General features: G+C 36.8%; 1 protein-coding gene across 5 annotated transcripts in view; it reads right to left on the reverse strand.

Moving 5' to 3' along the window:
• IFT81 (intraflagellar transport 81) overlaps positions 1-22619 on the reverse strand; it is a 179434-nt gene that overhangs the window by 20008 nt on the left and 136807 nt on the right. For 4 of the 5 annotated variants that reach the window (XM_055321882.1, XM_055321884.1, XM_055321883.1 and 1 more), the window contains 3 exons: positions 14244-14393; positions 3087-3215; positions 1555-1644 (listed from right to left, as the gene is read on the reverse strand). In XM_055321882.1, the coding sequence (XP_055177857.1) occupies positions 1555-1644; positions 3087-3215; positions 14244-14393 (369 nt within the window). The remainder of the gene's footprint in view (positions 1-1554; positions 1645-3086; positions 3216-14243; positions 14394-22619) is intronic. The other variant, XM_055321886.1, reaches the window with a different exon arrangement.

Raw genomic sequence — 22619 nt, forward strand, 5'->3', positions numbered from 1 at the left:
AATGGTGGTAAAATAGTTACATCTCTTTGTGATGGGAGAAGTAGGTAGGGCTTCATATACAGAGAAATCTGGTTAAATCACATGAAAATGAGTTTCAGGTTTGGTTATATTATAATAAATGACTTTGTAGATTTTAAGATCTGGTATATGATTTATTTAGAAAACAATTTGGTTGAAAAGCAATAATATCCCTTCTAAAACTATCTTTAATAATTATAATGATAAATACTTTTTTTTAAAGTTCTAACATATTAGTCATTGTTGCCAAGTGCCTTATATGTGTTATTTCATCTAATCTTTATAACCACCCTCTAAGAAGAGACTAGAGGCAGATGCTTAACTGCTTAAATGACTGAGCCACTCAGACACCCCCATCTATATTGTTCTTAAATTTGGGTTATCTTTTGTCTTTCTTGAATTTTTTCTCATCTCACCTATGAGTGTATGGACTCCAGAGAACAGAACTTGTCGCTTCCATTTCTTTTGTGATGGCAGTAGTGTGTAATGGAATGAGCAAGAGATGGGAAATAAGATAATACAGATGTTGGAGTCAAGCTCCAACTCTCTTATTGCCTATTACTCTATTTGGATAAGTCACTAAACCTGTCTCAGACCCATGGCATTTTCTATAAAAAGGAAACGATGTGATTTTTCACTGTGCTCCGTTGGATGGCATTCGTGAAGAATTTTATAGTTCCATAACTCAGGCACATGCAGTACAACCCACATTCAAGCCTAAAATTACTACACGGAGAGTGATAAAATAACAACTGCTAATGTCAGATGGAGGAGGCCATCTGATCTGGATTTGTGGAGGGCATTTACCTTCTAACAGTTTTGCTTCAAAGTGGTGGTTAGAGTCAGCTTCCAAGCAACGGTATTCATCACTTATCACAAGCTTTTGTAGTTTGCCCCTGGCCCTGCTCCCCAGCAAAGCAAGTCCATTAATCTAAAATTAACTTGTCAGCACTCATTGGCAGACTCTGAGCTTTTACCTGGCCACAGAAGAATGTGACTTCATATTTATACCTCTGATATGCATCAGATTTAAAGCAAAAATCTAGGGATCCCTGGGTGGCGCAGCGGTTTAGCGCCTGCCTTTGGCCCAGGGCGCGATCCTGGAGATCCTGGATCGAATCCCACATCGGGCTCCCGGTGCATGGAGCCTGCTTCTCCCTCTGCCTGTGTCTCTGCCTCTCTCTCTCTCTCTCTCTCTCTCTCTCTGTGTGTGTGGCTATCATGAATAAATAAAAATTAAAAAAAAAAAATAAAGCAAAAATCTAATCTAACTGCACTTGTGATCTCAGCCTAAACTCTTCTCCTTCTCTCTTCCCCCCAATAATTTGACAAAACAAACACCATAAATTAAACAAAAATTTCATAGGTCATATTATTACTCTTTTTTTGTGGAATTATATCAATATAATAATAATAATAATAATAATAATAATAATATGCTTTCTATAAATTACCCAAGTAAAATATTCACAATTCTAACTAGTATATCCAAATAAGATGGGATGCTGAAAGTACTGCAAAACCAAATTCACTTACTTGACATTTCTGACGCAACTGTCGTAGTTCTTTTATAACTGGGGCTAGAGCTGACTTCTTTTCAGATACCAATGAATTCAGTTTTTTTACCTGTCATTTAAACAAAATACATGAGATTTTAAAAAAGAATTCAAAAGAACAAAAATAACTACATGCATAAATATATTTATTAAAGTGTTATATAAGAGAATAAAAAAACTGTAAATTACTTCAAAACCAAATAATGGGGAAATGATTTAGTAAATGTTTCAGTAAGATAGAATAGCATTTAACTATTCAAAATGTCAATTATTAAGACCATAAACCATATAAGAAAATATTTGTAATCTAACACTGAATGATAAAAACAAATTAGAAAGTTCTATCTAGGGCAGCCCCCGTGGCGCAGCGGTTTAGCGCCGCCTGCAGCCCAGGGTGTGATCCTGAAGACCCGGGATCGAGTCCCACGTCAGGCTCCTGCATGGAGCCTGCTTCTCCCTCTGCCTGTGTCTCTGCCTCTCTGTGTGTCTCTCTGAATAAATAAATAAAATCTTAAAAAAAAAAAAGAAAGTTATATCTACAATCATGTTGTATTATTTTAAAAATATGTAATTATGTAGGTTATACAGTATATACATAACATAATGAAGTGATATTCAAAATATATAATAACTCAAAGGATATAAGTAATGACCAATCAAAATGGACACCAGCCATAGAGACTAATGGGGTCTTGAAGGCCTCTGCTGTGTTAAATGTTAATCTTTTTAGGACTCAGATTGTAGTGAGATCCTGAGGGTTCTGGGCAAGTGGCCAATGTGGAAAAAACAGGTGCAAGTGGGCATTCTAAGAGTCTGAGGCAGCAGCTATTTACCAATAAGGAAGGAAAGATTTCAACATTGTAATGTCTGATGAAGCTGCATCAATGCATTCAGGCTGAACACACATTCAGCTCCAAATATGGAAAGATACTAAGGACATACACAAAAATGAAGTAATTTTATTAGTTAGGGTGGTATGATTTGGGAAAACTTATTTTTTATCTTAAATATTTCCTTAATGTTCTGTGACTTTTACATACTTCAAAAACCAAAAAGATAAGGCAGGCATTTCAGTACATAATTCAATATGATATTTAATAAACTCATGTTTCCTGGGAAAAAAAGCCCTGCAAAATGCATAAATTATGACAAGCTAAACAAATCATTAGAATGGAAGCATTCAGAAGTGATTGATAGAGACAGATGAAAGAATATAGAGTAAACAATGTGCAGAAATGAAAATTTGAATGTTTCACTAAAAACAAAACACAAAAACATCTGCCTCTAGCTACACAATAATAAAAAAAAAAAACCTATTAAAAAAGTATAATCGGGATGCCTGGGTGGCTCAGTTGGTTAAGTGCTTTCAGCTCAAGTCATGATCCCTGCATCTTGGGATCAAGCCCTACATGAGACTCCCTGCTGAGGAGAGAGTCTTCCTCTCCCTCTGCTTCTCCCTGCCCCATCAAACTCTCAAATAAATAAATAAAATCTTTAAACAAGTGTAATCACCATTTCAGACATGTCGTCGAGTGTTCGGCCTTTCATCTCATCAACTTCGGTCTTCAGTGCAGACACTCGTTCTAGTTCTTCCTGGGTGTAACTATATCCAGATATACCCTTTTTATCTTCAATGGTTTGCTGCAAGTAAAGAATAAAAATAGGTGTAAAAAAATGGAGTCCCCAAAATGGGTGTCAAAACCTTGATGATTCCATAAAAAGTGTATAGACTTAATACTTAACAACAAAGTTATAAATAAGACAAATTGGCTTAGAATCATAAAGAATAATTTTCATTGACTTCAACAATAATTACATACCTTTATATATTTTTCTTAGATTTTATTTATTTATTCATGAGAGACAGAGAGAGAGAGAGAGAGAGGCAGAGATATAGGTATAGGGAGAAGCAGGCTCCTCACAGGGAGCCTGATGTGGGACTCAACCCCGGACCTCAGGATCATGTCCTGAGCCAAAAGCAAACGCTCAACCACTGAGCCACCCAGGTATCCCCATACCCTTATGTGTAATAAAGTTGCTCTAAGTTTTATTTTGGTAACCTCAGGTGCATAGTAAGTATTTCTAATTTTAGCACTCAATAAATATTTGGTGACTGAATGAATTCTCAAATAATCAATATACTTATATTCATTCACCCATCCAATATATTTTTTAAAGACTTTATTTATTTATTCATTCATGAGAGAGAGAGAGAGAGAAGGACAGGCAGAGACACAGGCAGAGGGAGAAGCAGGCCACATGCAGGGAGGCCCATGTGGGACTCGATCCTGGGACTCCATGATCATGCCCTGGGCTGAAGGCGGTGCTAAACTGCTGAGCCACCCGGGCTGCCCTCCAATATTTATTATATACCTAAATGTGCTGAGCATAGTTCTAAGCACCAGATATACTGCAGTGAACAAAACAGGAGGAAAAAAAACCAACTCTCTCACAGAGCTTACTTCTGGTGAGAGTAAACAAGCAATATGTAGACAAGTAAAATAGAGTGTGAGGTGAGACTGGAATTGGAATCTTAAATAACAGTGTGGTTAGAGAAGGTCTTCCTGAGAAAATGACATCTGAGCAAAGCCCCAATGAAGTGAGGGAGCAAGTCATACAGATATCCAGGAGATCAGCAAGTGTAAAAGATATGCGGTAGGAGCAAATCTGTCCTTTCCAAGAAATAGCTAGGAGACTGGTGGAGTTGAAAACAAAGTGAGGGATCCCTGGGTGGCGCAGTGGTTTGGCGCCTGCCTTTGGCCCAGGGCGCGATCCTGGAGACCCGGGATCGAATCCCACATGGGGCTCCCGGTGCATGGAGCCTGCTTCTCCCTCTGCCTGTGTCTCTGCCTCTCTCTCTCTCTCTGTGACTATCATAAAAAAATAAAAAATAAAAAAAAATAAAAAAAAAGAAAACAAAGTGAGAATGAGGTTAGGGGGCAGGGATCATATAGGACTCAGATGGTTTGCTGGAACAGTCTCAGTTAATGTCTATTGTCCTTTGCATTTTCAAAAGTGTCCTACTTTAGATGATAAATTATATGGTTACTTTATTTTTAGGCCAATGAAAGAGCTTGGGTTTGTTTTAAATGACCTGGGAGGCTTGTTGGGCAGTTTAGAATAAAGGAATTTTTAAATGGCCACTTCAACATCTGTGCTGAGATCAAACTATAGAGGGACAAAGGAAGCCAGTTAGAAGACTACTCCAATAATTCAGGTTTGAGATAATGGTAGCATGAATCAGATGGTGGTGGTGAAGGTAATGAGAAGTGGTTGTGTATCTATTTTAAAGACAACAAAATATTACAGCAGATTAGATGTAGGGTGTGAAGGAAAATGAAAGATAAAGAATGACTAAAGTTTCTGGCCTGCAAAACTGAGGGGGATGGAGCTGCCATTTGTTGAAATGAGAAAGACCTGGTGAGACAAGGTTTGAGGGAGTAATGAAGACTAGAAATTTAGTTTTGGACATGTTACAAATTTGAAATGTCCAGTAGATATCCAAAAAGAGGTCAAGATGTTATAGAATGGGATTTAGGAAGGAATCTAAAAGAGATATAAAGTTGGGCGTTGTCTGCATAGATAAGGTCTTTAAAGCCTTGAGACAGGATAAGATCACCAAGGGAGTGAAAGAAGAGAAGAGATCCAAGGTCTAAGTTTGAGGAACTCCAATATTTAGACCTTGGAGAGAAATGAGAAGAAATCAGCCACTGAGTAGGAATAGGAGTGCTAGTGAGGGAGAACAAGGAAAGTATAGTTTACTAGAAGATAAGTAAAGGAAGAGGGAGTGATCAACTATGTCAAACACTGCTAATAGGCCAAGTAGGAAATGGACCAAGAATTGCTCACTGGGGATCCCTGGGTGGTGCAGCGGTTTAGCGCCTGCCTTTGGCCCAGGGCGCGATCCTGAAGACCCGGGATCAAATCCCACGTCGGGCTCCCGGTGCATGGAGCCTGCTTCTCCCTCTGCCTATGTCTCTGCCCCTCTCTCTCTCTCTCTCTCTCTCTCTGTGTGTGTGACTATCATAAATAAATAAAAATTAAAAAAAAAGAATTGCTCATTGGATTTAGCAATGTGAGGTACTGGTGATCTTGATAAGAGAAATTTTGGTGAAATTACCTGATTGGAGAGAGTTCAAAAGAGGTTGGAAAAACCAAAAGGAGAGGGGGAATGGAAGAAGAGTTGGAATTTGGGGCTGCCCATAAAATTGAGACTCCTAAGAAAGGAATAGAGGGAACTATAAAGTATTAGCCCCAAATTCTGTATGTAATTTCCACTTTGGGCATTACCAAATCCTAATCTGTACACAAGGAGGGTAAGACTCCTAGTAACCAAATGGAGATCAATAGATGGGTGACTAAAAAAGCTGGGCAAAGATTTCATTATCTCATAGTGCTAGAGAGACAGAGGTAGGAATTCAAGACTAGTCAATAGCTCCAGACTATTAGCTGAAATCCCAGAAAGGCTACTCCTGAGGAGTATGGGTTATAATCTAAGAGTAAGAGCTAGGTGCTAAATGTAAGGACTACTTCCTAGGACTAGAGTTTCTGATACAGGTATAAGGGCTGCATCTTAGGAATAAGAGAAAACTGGAAAAATATCAGCTCTAACAAAACTGAATCAAGATTATCTATGAGGAAAAAAAATCAAACACTTCCTTTTAAGGATAAAAGAAGTGTTTCCAGAACCTGATATTCAATGAAAAAGTACTAGGTAAGCAAAGTAACAGGAACAAATGTCTGACAATCAAGAGAAAAAAAATACAGATTAATAGAAATGGACACTCAGATGAATTTATCAGACAGGACATTAAAAAAAGCTGTGATTATTATATTTAAGACCATAAATGAAAAGTTGGGGAATGTTACAAATAACTGGGATCTATAAAATAGAATCAAATGGAAATTCTAGAACTGAGATACATAATAAGTAATATTCAGAATTCAATACATGGATTACATAGCAGATTAGACACAGAAGATTAATGAATTAGAAGATAGCACAGCAGAAAAAAAATTCAGATTAAGTCACAGAGAGCAAAAATAATGGAAAATGGAGGGCAGCAAAACAGGGATGCCTGGGTAGCTCAGTCTGTTATGCAGCTGACTCTTGATTTCGGCTCAGATCATGATCTCAGGATCCTGGGAAGCAAGCCTCACCATTGGCTTCATGCTGAGCACTCTCTCTCCCTCTCCCTCTGCCCCCCCCCCCCACTCATGCTCTCTCCTTCTCTAAAAATAAATAAATTAATTTAAAAAAAAAGCAAAACACAAAACCCATAATAAACATGGTAAATAGTGAAAAAGCCTAACACACACAAAAAAGCCTAACACATATGTAGTTGTCACTGTAGCTCAAGGAAAGAAGAGGATGGAATTATAATATTTAAAGAAATACTGGCTAAGAACTTTCCAAAAACTGACAAAAGACATTAAAACCATAATTTAAGAAGCTTCACAGACCCTAAGACAGATAAAAAAAAGAAAAAGAAAAACTAGGAATATCATAGTAAAATTGCTAGAAAACCAAAGACAGGAAAAAAAAATCTTACCAACCAGAGAGTAACATACTACCTTAAAAAACAAGCAATAACGGAAGCCAGCAGCCAATGGAATTAAATCTTTAAAGTACTGAAAGAAAATAACTGCCACGCTAAAATTCTATATTTAGTGAAAATGTGCTTCAAAATGAAGGTGCAATAAAAATGTTTTAAGAAAAGCAAAAATTGAGAGGATTTATCACCAGCAGACCTACACTAAATGAAATACTAAAAATGAGATCCTAGTAGAATAATGATGATGATGATGATACAGGAAGGAAAGAGTCATGAAGCAGGTACATAAATCTAGAATAATATTTAATATTATTATATTTAATAATACTTGAATCCCACATAATATTATATTGTATTTAGAATTTAAAAATATATATCCATAATAGCACAAAATATGAGAAAGAAGTAAATGGAATCAAAGTATTATAAATTTCTTACATTGGCTAGGATACACTAAAATAGGGAAGACTGTACTCAGCCAAAGATGGATGTTATAGTTTCTGGATAAGCATTCAAGAACAACAGGGATACCAAAAAGAAACTATAACCAGTAAGCTGAAAGAAGGGAAACATGGAAGATAAAAATACTTGAGTAATACAACTTTCAAAGGGAAGAAAGGAGAAAAAAAGGAATGAAGAACTAATGGAACAAATAGAAAACTTTGAAAAACCAGTAATTACATTAAATATAAAGAGATTAAATACTTCAGTGAAAAGAAAAAGATTGTTGGATAGAACTAGAGTGTATAATGCTAAGCGAAATAAGTCAGAGAAAGACAAATACCATATGATTTCACTCATACATGGAATTTAAGAAACCAAACAGATGAACATAGGAAAAGGAAAGGAAAAATAAAATAAGATCAAAACAGGGAGGGAGGCAAACCATAAGAGACTCTTAACAATAAGGAACAAACTGAAGGTTGCTAGAGGGGAGGTGGGTGAAGGAATAGGGTAAATGGTAATGGGCACTAAGGAGGGCACTTGTAATGAGCACTGGGTGTTAAATGCAAGTGATGAATCACTAAATTCTCCCCCTGAAATTAATACTACATTATATGTTAACTGACTACAATTTAAATAAATTCTTAGCAGAAAAAAAAGACAAAGATTACCACACTATATAAAAATACAAAGCTAGCTATATATTTCTTATAAAATATATACAATAATTATAAAGATGGAGAAAGGTTGAAAGGATGTAAAAGAAATGTGTCTTTTAAACATTAACTAGAAGAAAGTTTGGCTGTATTAATAACAGATTAGTATATTATGAGAGATATATATTATGAAAGATTAAAAAAAAAGGTATTTCCTAATTATCAAAGGGCCAATTTAACAGGAAGGTAATGATACTAGATTTGTATGGACTAATAACATAATCTCAGGATATTTGCAGTGATACTGTGGGTGCTCTGTCCTGATTTGCTTACAGGGCCAGTGTACCTATCCTTTAACTGTTGTGAGAATTGACTATTAATGGCTTATAGTTATCTCTTCTTCAAAATGTGCCCTTGGCTGAGCAGGAATTGCATCACACCACCTTCTGGGTCCATAGCACACGACTGACAGACAGCGGGGTACAAAAGGGTAATTTTCTTGCCTAAAGACAAGACTAACTTTGTGATGCAATTTGTATTCCAGAGCTCCTCGTGAGATCAGACTGAAACTGGACTCCAAATGAATCCACTTTTCCTCACTGCTTCATTCTGGTTCCTCACTTCCTTTCTCCTAAGAGCACTCTGACTTAATCATGTGAAGAGGAATAAGAATTCTTGTTTTAGGTTCTGTTTCTAGAGAACCTGACTGAACTATAAAAATGGGCTTCTAGAGTAGGATTGCTCACTGGCTGAAGGAGCAGCCAGTGAGGGCTCCATCGCTGGTGGCAGGGTGAATAGTGTTAGACCCATACGTGTTATAGCAGTGCGATTGTTAATACTTGTGGTGAACTGAGGCAGAGTGTAAGTGGAAGGTGACTATAGTGGTTGTGAGAATGGAAAGCTCAGATCTCCTTCAGGAGAACCTGCTAAAAACAGACTTGACTGCCATAACTGCATCCACTATCAGGCTCCTACGAAGTCCATGCTTCCCCCAGGCTGTTCCTAGAATGACTGAGCATGGCAATTGTACTAGGGCTGGCCTGTTCCTGCCTGACAGGGCACTCCTCTAGTGGATGACTGGTTTGGGAACTCCCCTTTATCCAGACTAAAATTTTCCTAAAACTGTGCAGCAGTCTGAGGCTCTTCCTATACAATCCTCCTTCCTTTTCTCTCCCTTCACAGGTGTCAGACTTACACTAGGGTCCAATGGTTTTCCTTGCCTCCTCTTGCTCCCTTTATCTTTCACAGTATTTACTCCAGCAAATCTCTTGTACATCTAATCCCATCTTGGCATCTGCTTCTTGAACCATCACAGGGATGCACTAGCTGGTACAATGTTGCTGGTGTTTAAGAAGTATGCAGAAATAATAACTATAAGGACTGTGGATCTGGGGTGGATGTTGCTAAGCTCCATTTATAGTTGAAGAGATAAAATTATGGGCTCAAATATATTAATCAATAATTTTAAAAAAGATTTTATTTATTTATTTGTGACAGAGAGAGAGAGAGAGAGAGAGAGAGAGAGAGAGAGAGAGAGGCAGAGGGAGAAGCAGGCTCCATGCAGGGAACCCAACGTGGGACTTGATCCCGGGTCTCTAGGATCACAACCCGGGGTGAAGGTGGCACTAAACCGCTGGGCCACCAGGGCTACCCTATTAATCAATAATTTAAAGCAAAGTGATAAGGTCAGAAAACCTTCTTTGGAGCTATAAAGAAACCCTCATTTCCTTTTTTTTTTAAATAATAAATTTATTTTTTATTGGTGTTCAATTTGCCAACATACAGAATAACACCCAGTGCTCATCCCGTCAAGTGCCCTCAGCGCCCGTCACCCATTCACCCCCACCCCCCGCCCTCCTCCCCTTCCACCACCCCTAGTTTGTTTCCCAGAGTTAGGAGTCTTTATGTTCTGTCTCCCTTTCTGATATTTCCTACCCATTTCTTCTCCCTTCCCTTCTATTCCCTTTCACTATTATTTATATTCCCCAAATGAATGAGAACATATAATGTTTGTCCTTCTCCGATGAAACCCTCATTTCCTATGGCTGAAGGGCAAAGGCAGCTGAAAGCCAGGCACACAACTTAATTGTTACCAGGGCAAAACTTCAGAGAAGTCTGAATATATTCTAGGCCAAAGCCAGGGCTCTGAGAAAGGGTACTGAGTCTGGGATGGAATATCTGCATAGACTCACCTGAGAACCTTGAACCTTATTATCTTATATTCTCTGGGCAGTGGCAAGAGGCTTAGCTTGTTGGTCAGGGGCCTAGGAGAAGTAGGTACCCAGATTGGAAGACTGGGGACAAGAAGGTCTGGGGAAGAGGCACGCAGATAGACCTATGAGAGTAATACACTAAGTGTAAAGATCTTTTCTCTTTTCATCATATACTAATTGCCACTAGAGAATGTCCAAAGCAGAAGAGAGCACTAAACAACCAAGTGGAAAGGATGATTTGGCCAGTAGACAGCAGGCCACCCAGTGCTTAGACAATGGACTCATGAACATAATGGCTATGCTGGCAGAGATGGAGGCTAAGCTAGGGCCAAATAGCACAGGCTCCCTCTCACAGTGCCCATCTAGCTACTCCCACTGCCAAATGTCTGACCTGGCAAAAACAGAGAGACCAATCCTGAGTTCTAAATATGGAATCATACCTTAAGAAAACCAATCATCTTTCTGTCTCGAAAAGGACAACATTTCATCCTGACTTGGACTGACTGGCCCATATTCTGGGCAAGTATTTGCTTTTCTTTCCCATAATATTTCAGCCAGCATCACTATCCAAGGGCACAGAGTATCTGGTCTACTGATGTGGAATTCCACATAATATCATTCAGACCATGGGATTACTTTATGGCAAAGGGGATATGGTGGTGGACACAGGACCATGGGATTCAGTCACTGTGCCGCATACCATACCATCCAGGAAGCTAATAGCCTGATAGACTGGTAGAAGGGCCTTGTGAAGGTACAACTAAGGTACAGCTTAGAGGCCTCACAGGCCTGTGAGGTAGATTTCTATTCTTCAAGATAGAGTATACATTTTAAACCAATGCCCACCACTTGGTGCTGTGTAGCAAACAGAAAGAACACATGGGTCTTGGAACTACGGAATGAAAGTATAAGTGTCACCATTCACTAGGATGCCCACTTATACACTTAGGAAATTATGTTTCCCTTCCTGACACTTTTAGGCTCTGTAGGTGTAGATGTTCTGTCTTCCAGAGTGGGCATGCTTTCACCAGATGCACATTAAAAGGCCTTTAAATTTAATGCTCTGGCTATACCATCTTGTCACTTGGGCTCTTCATGCCCATAGACCAGCAGGCAAAAAAAAAAAAAAAAAAAAAAAAGTTATAGTGATAGGACATACTAATGGTATACAAAAGCTGCTATATAATAAGGGCAGATAGGAATAAGTTTGGCACTCAGGTGATCTATTAGGGCATATGTGGGTACTCCTATGCCCAGTTTTAACAATAAATGAGTAAGTACAGCAACCACAGCCTGCTAAGGTCATGGTTCATAGAGTCTCCCACCTTTTAAAGATAAGGGACTGGGTCATCCCATCAAGAAAGTCATTTAAACCAGTCAAGGTGCTAGCCAAACATGAGGGAAATCTAGAATGGATGATAAAGGAAGAAGACATTGAGTATTACTATGCTCTTGGAATGAAATGTAGCAATGAGAGTTTCCATTTGTCCTATTAATCTTCCTCCTACAAATTTTCCTAGAAATTGTGACCAACCAGAATCCTTTAGAAGTTATTCCTAAATGGAGTCAATTTGACATGAGAAACAGGTAGATCCCAGCATTGTAAGGGGTGGGTTGTAATGGATGTTGTTGGTGCCTCACTCAGACCTCATCTGCAACCTGCCATGACTTGTTGACTGCTAAAGGTTCACAACTACCCCCTCGTCCAGGGGATGCTCTCCCATTGCGCTAGGGGGTTACTCTCTCTGCCACAGCCAATGACTGATACAGGAGTATAAAAGGCCAGCCCCTTTGCCTCAAGATGGAATCAACTTCACGCTGCAATTTGTGCTCCAAAGTTCCTCACAGAATCAAAATGAAGCTGTCTAGTCAGGACTACATCCCTGCTAGGCTCTTTTCTCCTGCTGTATCTGCTTGTCTCACTCCCCTTCTTCTGAAGGCACTCCCTCCCTCAATAAACCACTTGTACAAAGTATTCCCTTTTCAGGCTCCACTTCTAGGGAACCCAACTTAAGATAAAATGTAAAGAAAAACCAATGGAACTAAAAAAAGAAGCAGACAAAGCAATAATCATAGAGATTTTAACACACCCCTTTCAATAACTAATGAAACAAGCAAACAAAAATATCAATAGGAATATGTAAGATTTGAATATTGTGGTTAACATACTTGACTGAATTGACATATAGAGAACACCATCCCCAACCACTGCAGAATACACATTCTTCTCAACTGCACTGGGACAATTACCAAAATAGACCATTTGCTGGACCATAATGCAACACTCAACAAATTTTAAAGGACTAAAACTGCACAGAATGTTCTCTGGTCACAGTGGAAATAAGGTAGAAGTCAATAACAGAAAGGTAACTAGAAAATGCTTGGTTTTTAAAGCAATAATCCATAGATCAAAAAATCATTATGGAAATTAGAAAATATTTTTTTTTAAATTTTTATTTATTTATGATAATCACACAGAGAGGGAGAGAGAGGCAGAGACACAGGCAGAGGGAGAAGCAGGCTCCATGCACCGGGAGCCCGACGTGGGACTCGATCCTGGGTCTCCAGGATCACGCCCTGAGCCAAAGGCAGGCGCCAAACCGCTGCGCCACCCAGGGATCCCAGAAAATATTTTTGAAGTAAACAATAACACAATTACTACCTATCAATTTTGAAAGTAGTGTCATTAGATTCATGGTTTAGGGACGCCTGGGTGGCTCAGCGGTTGAGTCTGCCTTTGGCTCCTGGAGTCGTGGGATCAAGTCCCATACTGGGCTCCTTGTGGGGAGCCTGCTTCTCCCTCTGCCTGTGTCTCTGCCTCTCTTTCTCTCTGTTTGTCATAAATAAATAAATAAAATCTTAAAAAAAATTCATGGCTGATGCACAGTAAATTAAGTTTTCTATCTTACATTCCCTAGAAAACAATATTCAACAGCATGAGACAGAAAGTTCATATTGCCAGCTAATCAACAACTGGTTGAAACTTCATTCACATCTACCAGATTAATGCTAGTTGGTAAACCAACATCCTGATAAAATAATTTCCTCATGGGTAAAAGGGACAAAAATCTAAATCAAGAAAATTCTGAGGATCTGGCATCCACAATGAGAGATTTTGTTGTCAGAGAGGCTACTCTGGGCTTAACTTTTTTCTGACGAACAAGGCACAAATGCATAAGGAACAAGCCTGGAGGCAAACTTCCATACGTACCTTCCCTAGATCTTTCTTTCTAGAGCTCCACAGAAATAGCTGCTTAGAAATTTCTGCCCAGCAGGCCATGATAAATAAATATCTTACAGTCACTCTCTTGGTATGATCATTATTGCTACTTGGAATTCAATCTCTATTAATTACCCCAAAGTCAGCACAATGAAAAAGCTAGTGCTTACTGCTACATTAAAAAATAAATTAAAATAAATAAATAATAAATAAAAAATAAATAAATCAGGGGGCACCTGAGTGGTTCAGTTCCTTAAGCATTAGACTCTTGGTTTGGGCCCAGGTCATGATCTCAGAGTCATGAGAGCAAGCCCCACATCGGGCTCTGAGCTCAGCACAGAGCCTGCTTGAAATTCTCTCCCTTTCCCTCTGCCCCTTCCACTGCTTACAAACATGTACACAATCTTTCTAAAATCAAATAAGATCTTTAAAATAAATAAGCTTATATGATAACTCTGTAATTAATCAGAGAACATTAATAATTTTTTAGTGCTTTCAGTAAAAACAATGACCTCAGTATATAGTTATTACCCATAAACCTCCTGTCATATTTCTAGCATCCCAAGATAATATTGTATTACCAGTTGATGTTGAATATTTTCATGACGTTGCTTAAGAAGTTCTTCTGTCCTCTGTAAGAGACCGAATTCAGCTTTAAATTCAGCTATTATTTGATGCTTCTTTTTGAAAACTGTACTCTTGCTTCGAAGTTTACTGACATATCGTTTGAACTATAAAAGAATACAACATATAACCTCGTAAGTAGAAATGTCATTGCCAAACATATATAACCTCAATGTATTAGGAAAGTGTTATTGTCTCCTGTCCAAAATGAGTGTCACAGGTATATAATAATAACAATGTCATTAGAAAACTTGGAAAGACTAACTGCTCAATTAAAATTTTTTGTGTAAATTTTAATTTTGGAACTCTTTGAAATATTATAAATCTTCATGTAAAAGCTATTTGTTTTGGGCTTTTCAAATAAGGATAAAAAACAGAAACTCAACCCTATAAAGGAAAAAGGTTAAGAACGAAGGAGGAGCAGGAGGAGGAGAAGGAGGAGAAGAAGAATAGGAAATTGATTCTGGCTGTGATCTTATCATGATATCTCTTGCATACTCTACTATTTTGGTAGCACTGCATGTATGGAGATTAATATAGACAACCAGAATAGTCAACAACTGTATTTATCATTTAAGAAATGTACTGTGATCATATACACTAAGCAGCATCTCAGACATTGGTATGAAACTCATACCAAACCTTAAAAAGCTAAGAATACTCCAAGTTAGTGGGAGTTTATAGTTGCTTAATTCAGCTCTTTATTTACTGATATAATGCTGTAACTACTCTAATGGAAAGATTCCACTATTAAGTAATACCAACTATAGTTTGGAAAAGCAAATGAAATGAATTGGAATTAAAGGAATTCATTTGATAAGCACTACTTACTATTATGTACTAGTGCTAGACACGGAGAATACAAGATACCCAGAAGTCCTGCCCTCACCAAGCTTAAGGAAATAGTGGCAAAACCAAACATTGAACTGATGTGTACAACCATGGTGAACATTATTAAGAAGTAAAGGGGCCCTTAGGATGAATAAACGGGAGTTTAACCGGGGTTGGGATGAAGGCAGAAAAGGTGGATGTTGGGATTTAGGAGAGGAGGATTATGGCAAGCTTCTCAAAATAATTACATTTAAACCAAGACTGAAGAAGTAAGAATGTGCTAAAGGAAGAAGGAAGAGGCAAAGAAGAATATTCCAGGTAGAGGAAACAGAAGGTGTAAAAATTCTGGCTCATTAAAAGTATTGCTTGGAATAAGAAGCAAATGCCAGCCGCAAATGTGAGAAGTTTCTGAAACAGAACATAATACTTAAAAAAAAAATCACTTCCTCTTATGTACCATTATACTAATAATGATTTTTTTAAACTACATAAAATAATTTTTCTTCCTGCTCTATCCTTTTATTAACTACATTATAAAGAAAACTTCCAAGTAAGAATTGGAATATAACATTGGAAAATGTTATATTTAAGCACGCCACTTCAAAACAAAACTAAGTTTCCATTTTACCTAATACAAGGTAATTCTTTTTTTTTTAATTTTTACTTTATTTTTTAAGGATTTTATTTATTTTAGAGATAGGAAACATGAGAGCAGTGGGAGGATAATAGAGGGAAGAAGAGAAACTCTCAAGCAGACCCTGTGTTGAGCATGGAACCTGACATGAGGCTCGATTTCATGCCCTTGAAATCATGACCAGAGCCAAAATTAATAGCTGGATGCTTAACCAACAGAGCCCCATTACTTTTATTATTTATAAAATTATTTAGAAGTCTCTTCTCAAGCTAGCCTTTAAAAGGATTGGGTATTAAAAAGGCTAAGATTCTCAAAGATTTATCTCGTAGGGGTGTCTGGGTGGTTCAATTGGTTAAGTATCCAACTCTTGATTTTAGCTCAGCTCATGATCTCAGGGTTGTGAGAGTGAGCTCCACGTTGGGCTCTGCTCTGGGAGCAGAGCCTGTTTAAGATTCTCTCACTATCCCTCTGCCCACTCCCCCTCTCTAGATGATGATGATAATAATAATAATAATAATAATAATTAACATATTACTGAAATTTTGGAAAGCCGAAAAAAAAAAAGAAAAAATTCACTTAAAGCCACTATTCTAATAGAAGCTCTACTACCATGTTGCTATTTCTCCTTTTAAGTTTTAAGGGTAAACATAAGGGCAATAATCTAAATTATAAGGTAGTAAAACAGGAAACATAGCATTCTAAAATTTAGGTGATTTTTTTCCTTAAAGACTTGATTGATTTTTCAGGACATAAAGAATGTTCTCAAAAATAGTAAGACTAAAAATTCTAAACATAAAAATAACCATCTAATTCTAGTTTAGACATCTTTTAAAATTTGACTTAAACTTTAAAAGAAATGAAGAACCCACTGTGTATTAAAGGAAGGATGTTCAAAATATTTTTGTTCCATGAAAGTTAGTTTTAATAGTAAGGAATACAGCCCACACACAGCAAATTATCAATGGCTGGGGATTACAGGCATGGTTTAAAAATTTAAGTCATACCAATGTACCTAGAGTCCAATAACTTGCGATTTTTCCTTTTAAAGAATTAATGTGTAAGTCTGACATAATCACAGACTCAGAATCCCTAGAGTAACTATATGTTCTATTAAAAGTGTCCTGGGCAAAGTGCCCAAAATGAAATCAACCCTGTTCATCTGTTATCTTCTGTATTATCTAGGCCAATTTTTCCCTTCTTTATCTTGCTCTGTTCCAGAATTAGTTTTAAAAGCTAAAAGCTATAAATATTTTTGGTGGAAGAACAGACCCACCAATTACCCAATATGCTCTATGCTGATTGGTTATTATTTGACATTCACAGGACAAACTAAGGGTAAACTAAGGGAAGGTAATCAGAGCAGATTAATGATGGTTAAGTACAATAATTAAGCAATAGGTGGCCATCAAAGCACTTTAAGGCATCCACTACCCTGGATGAATTAGAGGAAAGAAAACAATTTTTTTTAATCTTATTTATTTATTCATGAGAGACACACAGAGAGAGGCAGAGATGTAGGCAGAGGGAGAAGCAGGCTCCCCACAGGAAGCCCAATGTGAGACGATCCCAGGACCCTGGGATCACAACCTGAACTGAAGGCAAACGCTCAACTATTGAGCCACCCAGGCGCCCTGAGGAAAGAAAATATATTATCAATGTTTTCCTCCATTGGAAGTTTCTTCTCATTATCATTTGGATTTTAGGTTATTTCTGAATTTTCAAGTTATCAAAAAAAAACATGATGAATATTTTGAAGCTAAGCCTTCAGAAACATTCTTAATGATTTCTATAGGACATACTTCCAGAAATGGTCAGAAGGAAATAAGGATTTGATATATTTTGATATATTTTGTCAAACTGTCCTTCAAAGGCTATTTATCGTACTTTTAATAACTGTCAACTTGATAATTAAAATAGTATTTTACTTTTCATTTGAATGTCTTTATTAAGGAAATTCACTTTTTTGTCACGTTCATTATTCATCTGGGGTAATTTTTAAAAATGATTTGCCTGTGTTTGGTCTTTTTTATTGGGGCTTTTAACTTTTCCTGTGGATCTATAACAGTGATTCTCTTTTTTTGGTCTCAGGAACCCTTTATGTATATTTAAAATTACTATTATTTTAAAAGATTTTATTTACTTGACAGAGAGAGCACAAGCAGGGGGAATGGCAGAGGGAGAGGGAGAAGCAGACTCTCTGCTGAACAGGGAGCCCAATGTGGAACTCAATCCCAGGACCCCAGGATCATGACCTGAGCTGAAGGCAGAAGCTTAATTGAATGAGCCACCCAGGAGCCCCACAGTTTTAAAATTATTAAATCACTCAAGGGGATTTTGTTTATGTAGACTGCTACTGTGTCAAATTTGAGGTAAAAGAATAGAATTTCCATTACTGGACCCCTCGTAACATATAAAAATCAATTCCAACTGGATTACAGACTTAAATGTGAAAGATAAAACTAAAAATCTTTTAGAATATAGGAAAATATCACCATAATTTTGAGGTAGGAAAGGATTCTTAAATAAGACATAAAACCACAAACTGGGCAGCCCAGGTGGCTCAGTGGTTTAGCGCTGCCTTCAGCCCAGGGCCTGGTCCTGGAGACTCGGGATCAATTCCCACATCAGGCTGCCTGCATGGAGCCTGCTTCTCCCTCTGCCTGTGTTTCTGCCTCTCTCTGTGTGTCTCTCATGAATGAATGAATGAATGAATGAATGAATGAATGAAATAAATAAATCTTTAAAAAAAACAAACCCCCCCACAAACTGAAAATAGATGATTAATAAACTTGACTAAAATCAAGAACTTTAATTCATCAATATATAAAGAGATTAGGAATATATATCACAAGTTGGGAGAACATATTTGTAACACATTAAACCAATAAAGGATTTGTATCCAAGATATATGAATTAATCCCTAAGTGAAAGACAAATAATCCAACAGAAAAATGGATAAAATACTTGAACTTTACAGAAGAGAAATCCAAGATGGCCAATAAATTTATTAAAAGATACTCAACCTCATTAGTAATTAGTAATAGAAATTAAAACCACAGTAAGATACTATTTTAACACTCACCCAATTAGCAAAAAGAAGCCCTTTAATACTAAGTGCTGGTGAAGATATGGAGGCAGTGGAAAACCTGTAAACCACTGGGAGTGAGGGATTTGGCATTTAGAATAACAGTTTGGAAAACATTTCATATCTACTTCAGTTGATGTTGTGTTCATCCTATGCCCCACCAACTCCACTACAATGAATAGCACGGCTTCTCAAACCTATCTATGGTGATGGAGCAGTTCTAAAAATTTCTAATCATTTGTAGAGTGGACACTTATATAAAACAATAAAAATATTTAGGAAACATCACATTACTACAAATCTTTCTAAAAATGCCTCTGCTCAACTTATATGGTCACGAATTAGTATAACTGTAGGCAAGAACTGGTCTTCAGACAATTCTTTGATCTCTTTGAACAACCCCAGAGCAGAGCTTTGTAAATGCAGTATGCTCCAGTACACTCATGTAACACAAATATTATGTACATGCCAAGATATTAATCCACTAAGACTTTGCAGCAGCTGGGCAAGATATTATAAAGAACTCCCAAGTCAGTCATCCTCAGCTATAAGCAGCCTTGTCCTTTTACCTCAGTATGCTAAACAATGATCAATTTTATTCAAGTGTCATATTGTGAAAAAAGTTAAGAAACATTGCTCTGGAGCAAGTCTGTTCATAGTCACATATATAAGAATGTTGACAGAAACACTGCAATGTGAAAAACTGGAAAACAAGCTACAACAAATTGTATATTCAAAGAGATATCTACATATATATACATATGTATGTATACACACACATATATATGTCTTCACAGTGAAAGTAAACATTATAAATTCAAGAAATAATGTAAAACAAAACAAGCAAGTTACAGGATATATAGAGTATGCTTCCATTAATATTGCTTAGGAAAACTAAGCAATATACTGTTTAGGGATACAAATATATGGTCAAACAGTAGGTAAGAGTCAGAGAATGACAAATACCTAACTTGAGATGGTACATACCTCTGAGAGGCGTGGAAATCAAATAGGATAAAGAAAAGGCACACAGAGAGCCTCAAAGGTCCTTTTTTAAAGCTGAGTTCTAAGTATATATATGTACATGATCTCATTGTTCTTTATTTCTCACATATAGTACACACATACACACACAAACACACATAACACATTGTCACCTACCTTAACACATTTTTAGAAAATAAACATTTGGAAAGTAAATAAACATTAAACAATCAATATAGAAGGTCATAAATCTAATTAAAGAGTTCCAGAAGAACAGAATTATTTTCAAAGGGTAGAAATAATACAAAAAATCTCCCAGAACTGAAGGATATAAAATAAGATTCTAAATTGAAAGGACCAATAGAATTCCCAGCTCAATAAAAAGAAAGTTACATTTAAGCCCACAATCTTAAAAATTTAGAAAATCAGAGGTAAAAAGGGAATCCCAAAAGTTTCAAGAAGAGGTAAAATAACAATAACAATAAAAGGTCACATCAAAGGACTAGGAATTAAAACAGACTCAGATGGCAACAATGAATACTAGAAGACAACAGAACAGTGTATTCAAAATTCTTAGGGAAAAATATTTGCAACCAGAATTCATCATTCAAATTATCAATCATGTATATGAATATGGAATGAAGACAGTTTCACACAAGCAAGATTCTAAAAAATGTACATTCCAAGTCCCTCTTTTTCAGGTTAGTATTCTCTATACAACAAGAAAATAAACCAGGAGGGATACCTGGGTGGCTCAGTGGTTGAGCATCTGCTTTTGGTCAGGGAGTGATCCTGGGGTTCTGGGATTGAGTTCTGCATTGGGCTTCCCCCAGGGAACTTGCTTCTGCCTCTGCCTATGTCTCTGTCTCTCTATGTCTCTCATGAATAAATAAATAAAATCTTTTAAAAAATTAAGGAAAGGAGAGAATCCAAAACAGGAGAATGGTTAAAGAAATTTCTGGGATGATGACTAGGAAGCCCTAGATTACAGTTTATAGCAAGCCTATAGCTCACAGCATGTCCAGATATAAATCTTCCCAGACTGGAACAGAAGAATGAAAGGGACTCCAGAAAGAATATGCCTAATGTTTACAAAATATAATTAATAGGTTACTGTATATGAACATATGCTATATTAAGATAAATTGTACAGTTCTATCAGAAGGTCTGCGGCTGAGTAGGTGGCAGTTACACACACAAAAAAAACTTAAGCAAACAAAAACAAAACAATGAGGTCAGTATTAATTTTTTTTAAAGTGTACAAGAAGGGATATATAATCTATGAGCCACATAGTATACTATGTGGCTCAGCTGTAAACTGTTTCTACAATTATCATAATGAATATAATAAATAATGATTTAATCAAAAAATAAATTATATTGGGAGTCTCTAAGGAATGGAAGGATGAGTATAGGGGTAGACAGAGAATTGCTAAATCCTCATTACCAATGGTAGTATATCCAAAATTGAAAAAAAACTTTTAGGTTTCAGCACAAACATGTTATTTAGAAATGTAGAAGTAAATACCATAAGAAACAACCAAAGGCATTAAGAGTAGTTGCCTCAAGGAAGCATACTTGTGAGTAAGGGGATCATTATTTTCATTATGAACTTCGTAGTATTGTTTTACTTTTTAAACTAGATATTTATATAAATCTAAAAAACTGTAATTATTTTTTAAAAGATTTTATTTATTTATTTATTTGACAAAGCACAAGCAGGGGGAGTGGCAGAGGGAGGAGAAGCAGACTCCCCACTGAGTGAGGAGCCCAATATGGAGCTCAATCCCAGGACCTTGGGATCATGACCTGAGCACAAGACAGACACTTAACCAACTGAGCCACCCAGGTGTCCCTAAAAAAGATATAATTCAATTAAAAGTACAACTCACCTCAAAGAAAGCCCATCACCAACAATAACCTAAGAGCTGATTTTATTTTGAATAGACCTTGAGCATTAAAAATTAAACTTACTCATAATTCCATGTTGTAGCAATGTATATGAGCAAAGAGTCACAAATAATTTCATTTAGAACTTAATCATTAAGGTACTAGGAGCAGTAGTACAACAAGGTCACAGAAGTAGTTCAGAGGTGTTAAGATCTGGGCTTTGGAGTCAGAGAAATGTAATTTCAAATCCTGGCTCCATCACTTAAAGTGACCTTAGGCAATTACTGTTTTGTCTTTATATATCAATTCAACTGGAAAAAAAAAAAAAGGAGGTAACAATACTTATCTCAGAGTGATATGAAATGCAATTAGCATGATGCCTAGTGTAGCATTCAATAAATAGGAGCTATCATGGTTATAATTAACTATGCCACAATGGTTTAATAAAATAAAGCAAATTCTTGACCTAAACATCTGCAATTATTAATAATCATAATTGCCACCACACAGTAGCCAATTCTTAAAAATAAAGGGTTTTTAGAACCTCTGACGATCAAAACACACAATATTACTATTATAAAATGAATGATTATTTGTCTAAAATAAAACTAGGTAGTTTTTAAATAAAATTTATAAAATATACTACAATTCTATAAAAATTGAATAATGGATAATAATAATGTCATTCTGTTTGAATATAAAGTAGTACCTAGAAAATAAGAGATGATTACTGTTTCTTCTAAATAGTACAGAAATAAAGAAATGTCAAGTAATTGGGACGCCTGGGTGGCTCAGCAGTTGAGCACCTCCTTTGGCCCAGGGTGTGATCCTGGAGTCCGGGATCGAGTCCCACATTGGGTTCCCTGTGTGGAGCTTGCGTCTCTCTCTGCTTCTCTGCCTGTCTCTCTC

The sequence above is a fragment of the Nyctereutes procyonoides genome, unplaced genomic scaffold, assembly GCF_905146905.1.
Source record: "Nyctereutes procyonoides isolate TBG_1078 unplaced genomic scaffold, NYPRO_anot_genome, whole genome shotgun sequence".
Taxonomy (NCBI): Eukaryota; Metazoa; Chordata; class Mammalia; order Carnivora; family Canidae; genus Nyctereutes; species Nyctereutes procyonoides.